We start from the raw sequence: 17,972 nt of genomic DNA on the forward strand, positions 1-17,972 counted from the left end.
ACTTTATTAATTATGAAATGATAATTCTCTATATTTTCCTCAAACTAAGATAACTCAAGTTCTTTTGTTAGCAATCCTCCAATTAAAAAGACGAAGCATTCGTGGTAGGCATGGGTTCTTCCAGGGCCACCAGGTGGTTTTTAAAAGAAAAACTGCACGTGAATTCACCGAATGTTTCGTGAGATGCGCCTGCGCATTTGAAAGATAAAAATCTTCTATTATCGACCTCAAACTGGATCGGTCTATTTTTGCCCGTGTAAGCAGGGTCTTAAACTGGTAGGTGGGAAGGAATTTGCATGTAACGAGTGAAGATTTCATCTCACCTGCCATCCAATGTGCTGAAAAATGAGCTAAGTTTCCTCTTATAAACAGGTCCTTAGTAATAATGATTGGTTTGAAGTCGATGACATTGTACAAACTTCTGACTGCAAAGGTGTCATGCAATATTGTCCTAGTTTAGTATTTAATCTTATGTCAATGTGATTAAAAAATTTCATTAAAATCAATGCAGACTTTTGTTGACGGTGGCTGAATCCCTCTACTCCACTTTTTACAAATTTTGAAAAAGTACCCTCAAAATTTACAAACATAAGTGTGCCTAGAAATAGTTAAATGTTTTTTTAGCGCTTGCAAAAAATTGGCAGCAAGAAATATGCTGAAATGTATTTAAAGCTAATTTAAAGGGTTTGGTTGCTAACATTTTCTGCTCGCTTCGGTTGCAGAGGACTTCTTTTTTGCAAGAACGAATTTTGCAAGGCACCAAAATTCAGTGCGGGGTATACAGGTGCTTTTAAAAACTCACCAAGATTTATCTATAAGCCCCTATAAGTGAATCTTGAGTAGAAAGATCATTGCTGATAAAAAAGATTGAAGTCATACGCAATTCAGGAAAACATCACGTTCCGACGACCACGTTACTGTAACGCTCTTTATAAAAAACGCTATGAGGGCTTTAGATCAAGGGTGTCCAACCAGGAACGAAGCCAAGAGCAGGCACGGGGAGCATTGCCCGCCCAACTAGAATTTTTTGCCCGTCCAAAAATTTTGAGGATGAAAAATGTTTTTGTGTAAAAAGTTAGAAAGCGGCGTCTTCCTACATGACTGTCTTTGCATCTGTGCGCTCATGGTGAAAACCAATATCGGCTGTGCAGCAGTCAACACAATGCTATATCGAGTCGATCTGTATTTCGTTGACAAACAACATACCTTGTTTGAGCTACAGAAGAATTTACAGATCTGGCTAAATAGGCCCTAAATTTGTTTATTGCAGCTTTTGCCCCACTTCAGTCATCGATTGACCCGGTCAATTTCCCACGTCCCCTAGAACCTGAAAATATTAGTCCACTGTCACAGTCTAATGTTTCCTCTTAGCAGACTACATTGCCACAACAAATGCCAGAAACATAGTGGGTTCAGGAATGCATAAAGTTTCCCTAAGTGATCATTATTTGGTTTACTGCATCGGAAAATTTAACGGTACAGTGGAAAAGGGCCACAAAATGATCAAAACAAGCAAAATGAAAAATTTCAGTGAGGAACCTTTCTTGCTGATGTTTCTGCCATATGTTGGGAGCAAATGCTCACTGAGACCGATGACATCAATGTTCTGATCAATTACTGGTCCAGCCTATTTTCCCTGATCATTGACAAACATGCTCCAATATGTGAAATGCGCGTCTCTGAAAAATACTGCCCCTGGATTAACTAAGATCTTGAGGGGATTTAATGCGGTCAAGAGATAAGCTAAAAAACAGCAGTTGCAAGTAAGTCACCACTCCTTATGGATTCATATAGGCAAATCCGTAATAAGGTCATCACTCTCAATGTCCAGTTAAAAAAGGAATACTAGGCTAATAAGATCTCTGCATGTGAAGGGAACATGAAGAAATCATGAAAAACCATCAATGAGCTTCTTAATATGAGGTCCAAGTCCAGTAATATTGACTGCCTTAAGGATTGTGATTAAGTGATTTATCACAAAAGTGATATATCTAATGCTATAAACAGTTCCTTTTGCTCAGTGGGGAAGGATCTTGCAGAAAAAAATGACCTGGTTCCCAACCACCTTCTGTCAGGTGATTATGAAATCAACAAAAAGGACAGAGTTCCACTTTAAAACCATCGAGGTGCAGCAGAACAGGGATGCATTTGCCAAAGTAAAAGCAGGAAAGAGCTTTTGGGTTGACAACATTTCTAGCTACTTCCTGAAACTAGCCCTTTGACACTGTTGACCATGAGATTCTCTGCCTAAAGCTTGAGCATTATGGTATAAAAAATAGAGAACTCTCTTGGATTGAATCTCACCTTTCTGGGCGCAAACAGTTTTGAGGGTCAACGGCATTGATTCAGAAGTTAGGGACATAGAAACCGGTGTGCCACAGGGCTCATGTGTTGGCCCCCTACTTTTCCTCATTTATATGAATGACCTCCCACAGGCTGTCCAGGATTCAGTTGTATCCTCTGATATTTCTGAGCTGAATGATGCTATTGACAATGAACTCAGTAAATTAGACATCTGGCTGCAAGGCAACAAACTTACTTTGAATGTTGCCAAAACTCATTCCATGCTTATTGCAGCAAAGCAAAAGCATAAAATGCTTAAATGTCAAAATAACAAATAGCTTGACATAGTCCAAACAACTAAATACCTCGGCCTTCAGATCGACGGTTCTCTTGATTGGAAAAAAGCAAATCAAAGCAGTTTCCACTAAAGTCTCCAAAGCTGTCGGGTTCTTGAAATATGCCAAGTCCTTCCTGCCAAAGGCATCCTTGAAAACTCTCTATAGGGGTATAGTTGAGCCTCACTTTTGGTACTGTTGCCCTGTTTGGGGCTGCTGTGGTTCAACGGAAATTTCCAAATTGCAAAAACTTCAAAATCGTGCTGCAAGGGTAATAACAAATAGTAGCTTTGATGCCCCCAAGCAAACCAATTATCCAAGAGCTGGGATGGAAGACAATTGAAGAACTTATAAACTGTGCAACAAAAACAATGGTTTATAAGTCCTTGCATGAGTTGGCTCCAGAATACCTATGTAGCGTTTTCACCCGTACCTCACAGTGTGCTTCCCACAGCCTGTGTAATATAAAACAGACCTGAGACTGTTTAGGAAAAACACAGCAAATGGGCAAAAATGTTTTTCTTATAGAGGTGCAAAACTGTGGAATAGCCTCTCAGCTGATTCTAAGCAGGCAACAACACTGAGTAGTTTTAATCGTTCTACTTAGTGGACATTTGTTTTTTTTTATTTCCATTATAACTCCTTTATATTACTTTGTGTTAATCTGCAATCTGCTTTAAATAGGGTTTTATAATGATTGTTTTTTTAAAGTATTATTAATTGTAATTGTATTTTTTTTAGTTAGGGCCCCTTGTAAATCAACTTTGTTAAAGGACAATCCTAGAAATGAAATATGAAATATATGAAATATGAGCAGGGACGCCGGTGTACTATGCGTTTCTGCATTGGTTTCTGCATGGGCATGCGTTTCTGCATGGGCCGAGACGCATATGCGTTTCAAGTGTTACAGTGTAATGGCGGACATGCAGGGCCTAGCTGTGAATAGCGTGAAGAGCATATGCGTTAGACTGGACAAAAATGTGTTTCAACGGATGTGCGTTTCCTAACAACTTTTAATAAAGGTTTGTGAAATGATCCATCCCCACAAAACCTCAATAACAGGTTTAGACTTGTAAGTTAGAAAACAGCAACTAGCTAACATATAGCTAAGAATATGTGATAATATCATGCGTTATACGAATAAAATTATGCAGATTTACACAAAGAGCTTCCTCCAAAATGATTCCCATAATTCAAAGCTAACGATATAAAATTAGTTGCTGATAAACGACTATTCTTTTGGCTAAAGAACCAGATCAACTTGTTACACAGGTCAAGGAATCAAATTCTGGGCAATTTTCGAATAAATCACAGATGGTATAGAATTCCAGCCATTCTGATAAAAAAGTAAACCAGAAGTAGTTGATTTACATCCTCCACAGCTCTATTTTCTGTAATAGTTTAAGGTTTGCAAATAAATAAGGCTGAAAATGCTTACCAATCACTTACAAAAATATAAAATTTACTATTAAAAACATAAAATTAGTGAAATACTTGTTACAATAAACAAACCAAAATTTGAATAAAATATCTTACACTATCTGCTTTTGCAAGCTTTGCATTTATGGGCTTTTATAAATTTATATTTTGAATATCAAAAGGGAGTCTGAGTTTTTCAGCTCTGGTCACAGTGTTTCTCGTACTTTTTCCTACAAAAATGATCGCTCGATATTGATTCCAAGGCAAGTTGACAATTGTAGTTCATCAAGAGACGTTAGATTGTAAGGATTTTTTCCCGCCAAAGATAGCTTTATGAAGCTAGAACATAGATGTGATATTGATTTGTAGACCTCTACCAAAAGCAAATACAGGTTCAACTGATGAATGCTTAAAGAGCTATCAGTTTCAAATAATTTTTCAAAGCTAGAAGCATCATAAATATATGCTATTATAAGCCTCTCTCTTAAATTCACTTTATCTTATTGTTCAAATTTCTTTCTCGAAACACCCAAATCAGCAGGTAATAGCCAATCTGAGACATCAACGGTTTTAGTTTCTCAGGCTCCATGAAAATACGAGTTAAAGCATGACTAGATGTTTTACAGAACAGTTGGACATGTTTTTAAAGCTCGATTTCTTATTCAGATTGATGCCTTATTGCTTCTTCTCATCACCGAGGGTGTCTCGAACAAAGGGTGTGGGGTTTGGGTTGCCACAGCCCCCCAATAGTAGTTTTAAATGGAATTTTCAGGGAAAATCAGTTCAATGGAAGAAAGATTGTATGTAGTTCAGAGCCCCGACGTCTTCAGCGAGCAATAAAGAATCAGGCAATGATTGTTACTCCGTTGGTTAATATGATATTCAGGGACAGAGATTTACCAGGACGGGGCTGTAGGGGGTGCACCACCCCCCAATATTTTTGTGTCCTTTGGTAAGTTTTGTTTTGATTCGGTTAAAAATATTTTTGGTAGTCAGTAGCGAAAAAATAATGGAACAATTTACTTTTTTATCTTCTTAACTTCTTAACCTTGAAGAGAGAAGTTTAAATTCTAAAATGGGCCTTTCCATCATTTTCCAGTTACCTGAAAGGTGTGGCACCAAAATCCAATCAAACACCCCCAATCATTGCCGCTGAAATCCGACCCTGATGATATTCCCGCGAAGGTTTCAAGTTTTTTTGTTGGTACTAAATCGAAAAAAACCAGGCCTTCTTCAAGTAATTTCGAAAATTCTTTACTGCAGGAATTTATTTTCACTCAGGAAATTTTGTAGGCAACACCCACCTCCCCCCATTCCCTAACAAGGCCTGCCTCGCCACGGCTCTATTAATCACTCTTCTATTTTGGCCTCTCCCAGTGGCAGCTTTTTTAATCAATTTTGGGGCACTACTTTACCAAGTACCATTAATACTCGATTTGGCCCGGGGAGGAGGGCGGTTCTTGTAATTGTAGATGTTTCTGTAATGGGCTAAAGCAAATTTGTTTGTTTAAGATTTTGTAGCGCTGCCTGAAAAAAATTGAAATTGGAAAAGCTATGAATTGAAAAGTTACTGTTGGCGTCGACTTTAAAACAAAAATAAAATCATCAAAACATATTTTTTTTGAATACATGATTTATCACTGGCTAAAATCATGTACATTTTTCAGCGGTGAGCCTCAAGTGGGGCATAACAATATGGGAACTGATTTGTCGGGGGCTTATACAGGACCCATTGGTGGCTTTTTCTATTCTCTGCTGCATCGCACTTGCCTTTTACAGAGAGAAAAACAACAGAAATTATGACATTTCCAAATGAATAAAGCATTCTCGCACAAGCAAATATCAAACATAAAGCTTCAGCAAAACACTTGCAAGGGAAAATATTATAATAACTTTCTTACGCAATAAAACAAAGCGCGTAAAAACCAATATGGGTTTTTTAACCATTCATCATCTGAACGATAAAAATTGCTTCTAGTAAGTCAGTTTAATCTTAAGACAGCAACTTCTCTTAAGGATAGATCTTTTTTTTAAAAAATTTGATTTTAATGCGGGTTCCAGTTTTGGATATATGATCGTGAATGGAGAAAGGGCTAGGTGTTTTAACACCCTGGCTATGTTTGTTGATTCCCAAGTGTTCTCTACATCGAATCGTGAGATTTCGATATGTTTTACCATAATAAGTGGCGCTGCAGCCACTAAACGTAAACTTGTAAATAACGTTAGAGCACAAAAGTGGAGGATGACGATCTTTAAAGATAAATAAATTAGAGATTGGTTTAGGCGTCTGAATAGAATTGATAAGTTAATCCGTGTCTTTCTTGACAAAAAGTTTAACTCTAACCTTGACAGTAATTAAAAGCTTCTCTTGTTCTTTTTACCCTTTTGAGGAAACTATAGCCTCGGCATTAAGAAAAACATTACTAAGCTCATGAAGAAATGCTACCCTGATGTTCAGCTGAAATTCTCTGTAACTCTTAATGAATTTTAAAAGTAAAATTAATAGAAAACCCTCATGAAAAGCACTCTTCAGTTATTCAAGTTTTCCTCTTTCAGAATCTTATTATTATCAATAACCGAAAAGGGAACAGAAAATTTTACCAATTCAAGCACAATTTAAACCAGCAGAAACATCACCAATCTTTGAGTCTAAACCGTTAAGAAACATCAAGATATACAACATTTAGTGTTTGAAAGGGCATGTTTTTAAAATTTTTCAGGTCAAGTCTCATGGGCCCCTCATTTTAATACCCCATCGACATTATCCCTATCAAGTCTTGCAAGTGTCCTTAGAAAGAACAGGAAGAGATGCTTCGAAGACTTTAAAATGTTTAATTGCAAAAAGCTCTTTCCGCAGAAGGTATTTGCATTGTTTAACCCTCTCACAAGTCTCTATTCAAAACGTCTTTAAAAACCTGCATTGATAGGCTGCTTTGCCCCTAAAAGATTTTCTAAATTTGTGCAATTATTTATATTTTTCCTTTCGAAAAACTGGCATATCTTTTGTCAGCAACAATGTAAGGCATAAACCTCAATACATTAAAACTTTTTCGATAGTGCCATCCCTGGCAAAAACAAATTCTCCAAACATTTTTAATACTGCCAAAAGGTTTAGGGGTACCGAAAATTGGGATGTAGCGGCTGAAGCAAAATGGTCGAACAGGGACTTCCATAAGAATACCAATATTGCTTTTTGGTGAAAATTACTAAATTTAAATTTTTATGCGAGCTGAGGATTGCAAAAACATATATTTAAAATAGAAGGGAAACTAAAAATTTCAAATACTAACGGCAACTTGTGTCGTAACTTAAATCGAATCAGGCTAATTAATCCAACCTCTGTTATCAATATTTTTTCACGATGATTGTCCATGGTGTTTTGCATTTAGACATCCGTTCCTCTCGTTGATTGCATCCGTTCCTCTCGTTGTAAAAATCAAGAGGTGCTACTTGCATGGAAAAGCTTGAACTAGAGCAGCTTGTTACAATCATTTCTTGTTAGTTAGCATGCTTTTGGGATGAAATTCGATGTCGTTTGGATTGTAGATGCCCCATGCAGAAACGCATAACACTGAATTTCTCTATGCGTTTCTGCATGGGCCTAAGGCAAACTACAAAAAATGATAAAAATTCAAAAATGCTACTTGCATGGAAAAGTTTGACCTATATCAGGCTGTTGTAATCATTTCTTGCTAGTAAACATTCATTTGCGATAAAATTCGATGGTGTTTTGATTGTAGATGCCCCATGCAGAAACGCATAACACTGAAATTCTCTATGCGTTTCTGCATGGGCCTAAGGGAGACTACCAACAAGGATAAAAATTCAAAAATGCTACTTGCATGGAAAAGTTTGACCTATATCAGGTTGTTCCAATCATTTCTTGTTAGTAAACATTCATTTGCGATGAGATTCGATAGTGTTTTGATTTTAGATGCCCCATGCAGAAACGCATAACACTGAAATTCTCTATGCGTTTCTGCATGGGTCTAAGACAAACTACAAAAATGATAAAAATTCAAAAATGCTACTTTCATGGAAGTGTTTGACCAAGATCAAGCTCTCACAATCGTTTCTTGTTAGTTAACATGCTTTTACGATGATATTCGATGGTGTTTTGATTGTAGATGCCTCAGACTGAAACGCATAGCACTAAAGTTCTCCATGGGTTACTGCCTAGGCTAAGCGGATGGTAGTTGTTGTTCATCTTATCAATTGCTTGATTGTAATTTCGTCTTCTGAGTTTATCGCGTGGCGAGGTTTTTATATTTAAGTATTTGATATTTTGTTAATATATAGAACTTCGATTTGTTTTTGTATTGTTTATATTGCATGTTTGCATTGTGTATCCCACAGCTAGGCCCTCCATGTCCGCCATTACAACGCTGCATTACAGGCACTGCAACCAGAATTTTATATGAATCTCTCTGGTTATTACAATTGGCCATTTTCAAGCCAACATTGGAAACAAAGTGGTAGAAAAGTGACATTTGTTTAGCAGAAATTGACGGAGAACCGCATATTATACTACACATTCTCTAGAATTATTGTCATTTTGACACATCTTAAGCTGTTTTTAGACCCATATTATGCAAAACGCGAATCTGGGGATGAATGTGGCGATAGAAAATACGCATGCCTAGCCCTAGGCCTGCTTAAAACGTCAAGAAAAAATTGGCAAGAAAAAGTTTTTATCGAGTGGAAATTGAAAGGAAACTCGGAAAATAACATATTTTTATACTAATCATTGTCATATCGACACATTTCGAGCAGTACAAGCAAGTTTTCGAATATGGGGATGAATGTGGTGCTGAATGATACCTGGTCCCTGCCTCTTAGGCTCTACATAATTTCAAATTTTACCCATCCCCTGCCATTTCAAGATAATATTTTCTGTCCACTACGACAGGTACCACAGCTACCTCCTATTCCTCGTGATAACCCTCCCCGTCCCCTCTGGGCTATTTCGAGAGTGGTTTTGCCAATTTTGTATGTCGCAGACCGTTCTCTTCGTGAGAACGAGACATTTTCAACAGGATTACTTATAAACAAGATGGCGAACAGTGGAAAGGGTTCCGTTTCAAAATTAGATTACTTGAAAAAGTACTTGTCCAAAGATAAAAAGTCAGCCAAGACAACGAAAAGATTAAAGAAGTCAAAAGATTCGAAGAATCTCAAGATAATTGATACTGAGGTGAAGTTTACTGATACCAGAAAAACCAACGATTCGTCCTGTGATGAATTTGATTTAGAGGAGGAAAAGCCACAAATCTACGTTGAAGGAAACACTCTTCTCTCAGAATACAGCGAAAAAAATCATGCCGATCAGCAGAATAAATGGGCGCCAGTATCCGGGGATGGTTTGAAGAAAAGTGACAATTACGACAGAGCTGAAGAAATTTCAACAGATAGGCCTGTTCGCAATTACGAGTATGAAGACGATTTCATAGCAGAAAGAAGGAGACATGACTCTCCAGACTTATCACCAAGGAGACCCAGGCTGAAAAACAGCTCACCTGATTTATCGCCTATGCGACACCAGCATCGGAAAGGCTCTGTAGATCTTTCACCGAGAAGAGTTAGAGTAAGTGGTAGACATGACTCACCAGACATACAACCAAAGAAGAGAAACGATGACTCGCTAGATCTTTCACCGCAGAGAAAAAGAAGTAGAAAACACTCGTCATCTTCACTCAAGAATGACAGTTCATCTGATTTATCTCCCAAAAGACAAGAGTATAGATACAAATCCTCAAAAGAAATAGAACAACTAGATTCAGCTTCAGATCTGGCAGTTTCGCAAGATCTTTCTCTAAGGAGAAAGAATAATCACTTGAGCTTGTTAAAGAAACACAGTCATGCCGAAGTAAGGAGTCAAGAGCAAAGCATTTCACCAGACTTATCACCAAAAAGGAATGAAGCGAATGATAATTTAAATGATAAAAAATTCAACAGGTTGAAGAACAGACATGAAACATCACCAGAAGTGGTTCTTCAAGGTATAGATATTTATTTGTAGCATCAAAAGTCTTTATTAGTCTTAATTTTTGTGATGTAAATCTTTAGTTATGTTAATAATGGTTTTCCAAGAAAAGATAATGTTTGCATGCAAGACAGAGTAAAGAATAAAATTAGATGTTTGATAAGTTTCTAGGAACACCTAATTGAAAGGAAAGATGTGTAAACTGGTTGCTCAGCATCCACTTTTTTCATAATCAACCAGTTATTAAGCAACTAAGGCCAGACTGGATAAATTTTTAGCAAATAGTATGGTGCAAAATTGCTGACGGGCAATCAAGCCAATTTTAATTTTATACTGAAAATCTGCCTGCCAAATATGCCTGGAAATCCCCTATAATGGCCTGCAAATCACCTGATTATTTGAACATCTCCTAAAACTACCTTGAATCACCTATTTTCATGAATAGTTAACATATTTTGAAGTGAACAGTTTCTAGCAGTATAAAACTTGAAAATGTTTCTAGCAAACATTTCATAACATATTGGCTAAAATTTTATAACATTTTATAACATATTCTATAATGGCAACACTTTTCTGAAAATTGGCAGAGCTTGGTCATCTTTCCATCTAGCAGTGGTGGAATCGATCTTAATACAAACAATGAAACAGGTATTGTGTGAACAGAAGGATTTTGTTTTTTCTCTAGGACTCCAGTGGTAGCTTTACTTTATCATGCATCACTTATTGGACAACTATACCGACCTTGTGCTTGTGTTATTCTGATTGGCCTACTTCGACCCATATTTGGGTATATATTTTTCATTGTGTTCTTTTGGACCCTTATGCTGATGTTTTATGCTCTGAGGGGTGTCAGACCAAAAAGCTTCTAGCCAATTTTGGAGTGGTGTCTACTTATTTCATTATGTTATTCAAAATTCATGATAAGATTTTCATCCACAAAAATGAAAATTGAGAAAGCATTCTGAAAGATGGATTATTTTTTCTCCTTCATGTTTATTATTATTTGGGAATGCATTAAGCTGCTTTAAGGGCTGAAACCTTCATTATTTTAAGAACTTTGAGGGTTGGTTCCAAGTCAAGTTACTTTTTGAAAAAGTGCAGTAATAAGAGCTTAATCTGTCACCAGATACTCTGGTAAACCGTTTGACATGTTTAATACCTCATTTGTGCAGCAGAATGTTTAAGACAAAGCATGCCCTCTGTCGATGGATCAAATATTGTTTACATTAGGCTAAGCACATTGTATTAAATTATTCTGTCTTAATCTTCTTTTTTTGTTATGTCAGGAAAGAAAGCTGGTTTACAATCTGCCAAATCATTGCACCAAGAGAATATGCAGAGAAAAGCATTAGAAGATAAACATTTTACATCAATGGAAAAGTCAGTGTCAGGAAAGGGGGCCACTACAATATATAGGAGCAAATCTGGAAAGAAAATAGACTTAGATGAGGAGAGAAGAAAGAAGGATGAAAGGGAGAAACAGAAAGCAGTGGAGCAAGTCAAATATGATGCATGGAAGAAGGGGTATGTTACACAAGGTCTAAACATAACCATACATTTCTACTAATGTATTCATGCTTTTTTTACTTCTATATGTATGTATTTGTTTGGGATAGATCAAAGCAAAATTAATCAGATATTAATGGTTTACCTTTGGTTGTCAAAGTTTACTGTAGCAACAAATCGCAAATCATCTTCTGTGAACATACTGTAGTCTTGAGAGCAGAAGGGATCATACTACTATTCTAACTGCAGAAGAGAAACAACTTGCCTCTAATGCCCAACAGATGCAAAACCCCAAAACGATTCAATTATCTGGGCACAATATTTTGATATAGTATCATCATCATCAGGTGTCATCTTCTATCAGAAGGTTGGCTACCATAACCCTCCAACTATCCCTATCCTCAGAATATCGTTTAGCTCTTCCAATGCTCTCAAACCCGCTCCATTCTTTAACATTGTCTCCCCATGTTTATCTTTATCTTCCTTGTCTCTTTTTCCATCAATCCCAACTTCCTAGATATTTGTTTTCTTTTACTTGTTCTAGCTCTTTGTTTTCTACTTTTATTTTACATTTAATTTGTTCCTTCTTGTCTATTACCATTACTTTTGTTTTCTTTGCATTTAGACTACACATCTTTGATGGAGCTCATTAAAAAATTTTTGAAGATCTTCTCTACTTTCTGCAATTAGTATAGTATGATCAGCGAACCTAATATTGTTTATATTTTTCTCCATTGATGTTTAGCCCATTTCTGTTGCTTAATGCTTCTTCAATTAGGAATTCGCTGTACAGGTTGAATAAAATTGGTGATAGGATGCAAACCTGTCTAATGCCTCTTTTTATTTCAATATCTTCAATCTCCCCTTGGTTGGTTCTTACACTTGCTTTCTGTTTCCAATAAAAATTAGCAATTAATCTGATCTCATGATTAGGAATTCCCATTCTTTTCATGATTATTTTGATCATTTTGTTGTATCTTACTCTGTCAAATGCTTTGGTGTAATCAATAAAAGAAAGATAAATAGTTTTATTTTTTTCAATAGTTCTTTCACTTAAGATTCTTGTGATGAAAATAGCTTCTCTTGTACCTTTGCCTTTTCTAAAACCAAATCAATTCTCGCTGATTCTTCTTTCAATCAAAGGTGTTATTCTTTTCTTTATTACTTTAAGTATAATTTTTGCAGCATGTGAGATTAGGCTGATCGTTCTGTATTCCTTACATTCCATGATTTTGGTGACTTTAGGAATTGGAACAAACAAACTTTTGATAAAATCCTGAGGTAGTCTATTTGATTCTTTGTTCTTTGGTCTGGCAATATCCAAGTGTGTCTTGCGCTTTCTTTTTGCTGAAACCAGGTATTTGTGACTATAAGATAGTGCTTTTGCAGAATTCTATTACTCCCCATTTTGTGTTCTTTGTCTAAGTCCAATCTTGCCAACTACATTACTACGGAGGATGCAAATATGCGAAACAGTTCCATTCTGAAATTTCATTATCCTACAGAAACTAAACGACTTGATCCCAACATCCAGTTAGATGAAAGTTCTATTTCCCATTGATTTTCAGCGTAATTTGTAACAGGAAAGAGTCAAACATACTGTGAACAGGTAGAAATTAGAAATTTGTCTGTTTTAATGGTCCTTTTACAACAACAATATATATGGCCTATAACAGGAAAAAATTTCTACTGGTATATACTTCTAACACTTCTAACACAGTTTCAAAGAAAACATCAAATGACAGAAATTTTTTACTAAAGTGTTTTCCCTAAAACAGGCCTGTGACAAGCAGGCTGAATGGTTATTTGAATCGTTTTATCTTCTAACAATTTTCTTAGATTTCAATAGTTGGCTTATAATGTTTCAGTTTATTTGAGTGTTGCAATAAGATTCAACAATAGCATTATCTGGTGACTTATGCACCATCAGAAATTGTTTGATACCTCGAAATCCTTCAAAAGTCCTGAAATATCAACGACACTGTTAATTGCAAGATGAATTCTTTGGCCATTCTCAATGTACTATCTTCATCAGTGTGATCTCCCTATTGCATGCAGAACATTCTGTTCTTGAGATTATTTGCTGCCATCGTTTATCAAAGCCAGGGCTTGATCCTTCTTATTGTACTGAGGCCTCTTTCCGCTGTTGCTGAACCAAGTGGCACAGTTGTATAGAACTTGAGAGGCTGATGAAGCGCCAGTAAACACTCATTTGATGCAGGCTTCCTGTTGAAAATCTCACAGGTTATTGAAACTTGGGTGGTTCCTCTGGACCGGTACATCTGATTCTTTGTTAAAATGTTTAATGTTTTTGGAAGTTCCTAGAGCTCATTTTCTAATTCTTCTACGTAGATAGTTTCACCAAGCTGCCTTTGTTTTTGCTGCATTTTTTCTCTCTCAAAGTAAACTCTGTCACCTTTCTGTTCCTTTGGTCGCTTTACTAGAAAACTGCAGCATCTCTTGCTTTTTTTGCAAAATAGACCTGCATCGACTGATTCAGGAGTTACTGCTCTATCTTCAATAATGGTGACAACATCTTATCTGGCTCTTTGCTCAAGATTATTCTTTTCACCTCTGTTAAAGCCAGAAATTGAGCTGTGGCCTTCTTTTTGGGCCACCAGAGGCAGTTTCTTTGCTGTGCTGTTCCGATATCTTTCAGCCTGTGGCATTTCTATACAAAGAAGGGGGATGAGAACATAAGGACCCCATTAGAGTACACTTGTCATGCTTTGAAGTTAAAGGAAAGAGCCCTATTACTACAGTTGCAAGCAATCAGAGTAAATTGTGACAAAATGTCGATTCTAGATGAATACAAAGCTTCAAAGGAGCTTAGTTCCCTATAAATTTCATCAAAATCTAGGATTCAGGAAATCGTTCAGAATATTTTTACTTTAGGAGCTACCTTCTTTAAACCCACTTGTTAGAATGTAAGGTTATTTTTGAAATATGATTAAAAAATGACTTGAGTAGAAAGCGTCTTGAATAAAACATCTTATTTAAAAAACGTCTTGAAGCCCTTGATTGAACTATCAACCATGTGCAACCAAAGTTAATTGTAGCAGCAAACTGCTCAAACATGGTTTGGTGTAAATTGGAATCTAATGATAATGAAGGCTAAAGAGAAAATATCAATTATAATTTTTGTTTAAATTGCTTTGCAAATCGATTTTCAATTTTTATCAACATGGAAAATATTGATATTACTCTCCCATTTAAGTATCAAGAGGCATCTAAAACTTAGATTTAATTATCTTTATGAATCAATATTTCTAAGAAATCAGTGTCTTGGAAAGGGCACTCTGCTGCCCCATACTGCCCCTTCACTCCTAGGGCAACAAATTGAAACTGTTTCTGCAAAGTTTTCCAGGAAATAGTAAGCTTTTTAAAAATGCCAAATCTTCCTTCCCCAGAAGAAGATTTGAATTTTTTTGTTCAACTGGGGGTTGCGCTTGTTTAACTGATGTAAATAACAAAAAAATCAAAAGTGACTTTTAAAGAAAACATTATACAGCCAAAAACCTTGTTCTTACACAGGAGCCAAGTTGTGGAATACCCTCTCAGCTGAGTCTTGACAAGCATCCTCTTTAAGTAGTTTGACAAATTTCAGCTTTTTCTTTTGCAATATTTTCTAAAATTTGAATAGATCTTAAATTGTGTATGTTTGAATATAGTTTTATTTATGAATTTTTGTAATCAATTTGAGCTTGCTTTATGAAAGAGCCCCTTGAAAACCAGCATCTTTGGCAAAGTGCTACCTCTTTAAAGGAAAAATTTGAATTGAAATTCTGATAAAATTGTTGCAATTTTTGCAGGAGTCATTGTTGTTTAACAGATTTTCCATTGTTAAATTTTATGCTAGAATCTTGAAATATTTCTGTGTGTCGTTTTTGTTGCTGGCATATTCAATTCTAAAAGTATATTTTCTTTGTTACCCATTTCAGTTTGAAGCAACAAGAAAATTATGATAAAAAATTGACAGAGGATATGTATGAAATGAGCAAGCCTTTGGCAAGATATCAAGATGATGAAGACCTTGATGAGGCTTTGAAGTTACAAGAGAGAGATGAGGACCCAATGTTGGCTTTCATAAGGAAAACAAAAATTAAATCAAAAGAGAAAAAGAAAGGTTGGTGAACAGACAGTAAACCATTCAGAGTAGCTAAGTCATAGAAAAATTCCAAAATTATAGTTTAACAATGCAGCCAGGCAGAGGGCTGCAGAGCATGTAGTTCCCACTTTGAATTTGGCTTTTTAGAATATTGAAAACTTTTTAGCAGTCATTTTTATCATTATTTATTTATAAGAATACCTCTGCTCAAAAATGTGCAGCAGGGACAAAGTGTTACAAAGCAGAAAAAAGCAGGAGAATTTGGAGTCTCCCGACAAAACCTGGAGTGTTCTGGCATAACATCCAGGAGAGTGGACAGGTCTGTTTTCCTATCAGTGTTGAGGCTTACATGCAGGCAAAATTGGTCATATCTGTGTGTGCTAGTATTTGTTAATAATATTCAGCCACCTTGATTCTGCTTCTTTATTGTTTTTACAGAAAAACCGCGCTATAAAGGACCAAATCCTCCTCCAAATCGATTTAATTTGTGGCCTGGTTATCGCTGGGATGGGGTTGACAGATCAAATGGTTTTGAAAAAAAGAGATTTGCCACATTGTCAGAGCGTCAGTCACTGTCTAATGAAGCCTACAAATGGAGTGTGGAGGATATGTGAGAATTGTTACTATGAGGATATATGTTTTAGTGACCCTCATATCTCGATTTGTAGCAAGATGTTTTGGCAAAACTCAGAATTTACTAAAAGGTAATACTTGGCAGTGTATGGCAAAGGAATAAACTAGAACAAATGCCAATTTCTTACACAAGGTACTTGATAGAGGCATACAGATGTGAACTGGTTGGAGAAAAAACTCGCTGTGATGCAAAAAACGCTCCAAACTCCAAAATGATGCAAAAATTGTGTACTTAAACTGAAAAATTAGACATAATGTTTCATCTATGACAATTGACCATATACAGTTTTATTTGAAATGAAAGCTCTAAAGAACTTAGCTAAACCCTTTTCAAGTGATAGTTAGTTATAGGATGATAAAACTTATAACTCTTTGCGGTAGAAAGCAAACTTTAACCTCTTTGACACATTTCTTTGGAATGCTCTTTTTGTTAGCAGAACCTGCTGCTGGGATAATAGCCTCTTTTTCTGGTCAGATCAGAAAGGTTCCTACTTGTCTTGATGTAAATATATTTTTACTAATATATATTTGAAAAGATAAATTTGTTTGGTTGGGGCCTTGTTAAAGCTTCAACACAGCCAATAAGTTGTTGCATTTTGAAATAATTGATGATAAGTTGAAAACATACTGGCAGTAATAAACCTATAGACATGATTTGTATTCCTTTGGAGTTAACATGAAATCCAGAGTCACTAAACATGAACTTACTATAAACTCCAGTTTATTGAGAGGTGGCACACGGAAATAATGTTCAATGTGATGACATTCACAACTTTTTTCAAAGAATGTACCAAATTCCTGACAGAAAAACAAATCAAATCCACAAATCTCTTTTGGGTGGTAGGAATGCAATCTTTTTTTGAATGGAAGAAAATTATCTCCTTACACTGTAAACAATATGTAGATGGGCAGCAGTCTGTTACGTTTTATGATGGTTTTATTCAAAACTAAATGGGTTTCTAATTTAAAAATTTGTCCCTAGAAGCAGCTTACTAAAATCATGTTGGTAGAGGGCTTAAGCCTCAAAGACCTTGTGGTAATGTTTTAAATTTGCATCAAACTGTCCTGTTCAGTTCTAGGTATTTATTTGTGGTTACTGAAACAGATTTCTAGAGGTATAAGTTTGGCAATACTGTTTGAAAAATAAATTTATAATAGACAGCCTACAGCTATGACTTAAGATAAATTAATCACTGATCTTCTCCAAGAAATAGTATAACAGTTTTTCGAAAAAAAGTTAAATCAATTGCCCATATCAATGAACATTTGAAGGGTAGTTTTCATCAACACATTTCAACTTATTTCATCACAATTCACAGTCTACGATCAATTAAGACTATTTCTGTTATATGGAAACCGAACAAATTTTATGAAAACCACCTAGCGTAAAAAATCCTAATAGAACATAATTTGATGTAATTCATCGGAAGAAACCAAAAAAATTTGTTAAGATGAAATATGTTGTTGGTTTTCATATACAATGAAAATTGTGGACCCTAAATTGCGATGAAATGTATCAAACGAAATTGCTAGAGCGGAAACTCCAAAAACGTTTTTTTTCTTTATTTAAAGTTGGTACAGTTTCTAGCTATGCATACAAGCTAATTAAAACCAACTAATTTAAATTACCAACGCTAAATATAATACAAATCAAACATAACCGATGTTGCTAACATATTCCTTGCAAAGATTACAAGTACAATTG

At 35.8% G+C, this 17,972-nt stretch overlaps 1 protein-coding gene across 1 annotated transcript; it reads left to right on the forward strand.

The window, feature by feature from the left end:
• Positions 1-41: 41 nt before the first annotated feature.
• LOC135685218 (uncharacterized) lies at positions 42-16,662 on the forward strand. The gene is made up of 4 exons (XM_065201065.2): positions 42-10,036; positions 11,307-11,544; positions 15,468-15,652; positions 16,073-16,662. The coding sequence occupies exons 1-4, from the start codon at positions 8,830-8,832 to the stop codon at positions 16,246-16,248; spliced, it is 1,806 nt and encodes a 601-aa protein (XP_065057137.2). The 5' UTR covers positions 42-8,829; the 3' UTR covers positions 16,249-16,662.
• Positions 16,663-17,972: the final 1,310 nt, after the last annotated feature.

This window comes from Rhopilema esculentum, chromosome 15 (genome assembly GCF_057945365.1).
Source record: "Rhopilema esculentum isolate cy_ngs chromosome 15, ASM5794536v1, whole genome shotgun sequence".
Classification (NCBI taxonomy): domain Eukaryota; kingdom Metazoa; phylum Cnidaria; class Scyphozoa; order Rhizostomeae; family Rhizostomatidae; genus Rhopilema; species Rhopilema esculentum.

Excerpts from the sequence above, each read along its gene's own strand:
- LOC135685218 (XM_065201065.2), top strand. The coding sequence starts at position 8,830 with ATGGGGATGAATGTGGTGCTGAATGATACCTGGTCCCTGCCTCTTAGG. Across the intron at positions 11,545-15,467 it reads TATGATGCATGGAAGAAGGG|TTTGAAGCAACAAGAAAATT; the intron begins GTATGTTACACA and ends TACCCATTTCAG. Across the intron at positions 15,653-16,072 it reads ATCAAAAGAGAAAAAGAAAG|AAAAACCGCGCTATAAAGGA; the intron begins GTTGGTGAACAG and ends TTGTTTTTACAG.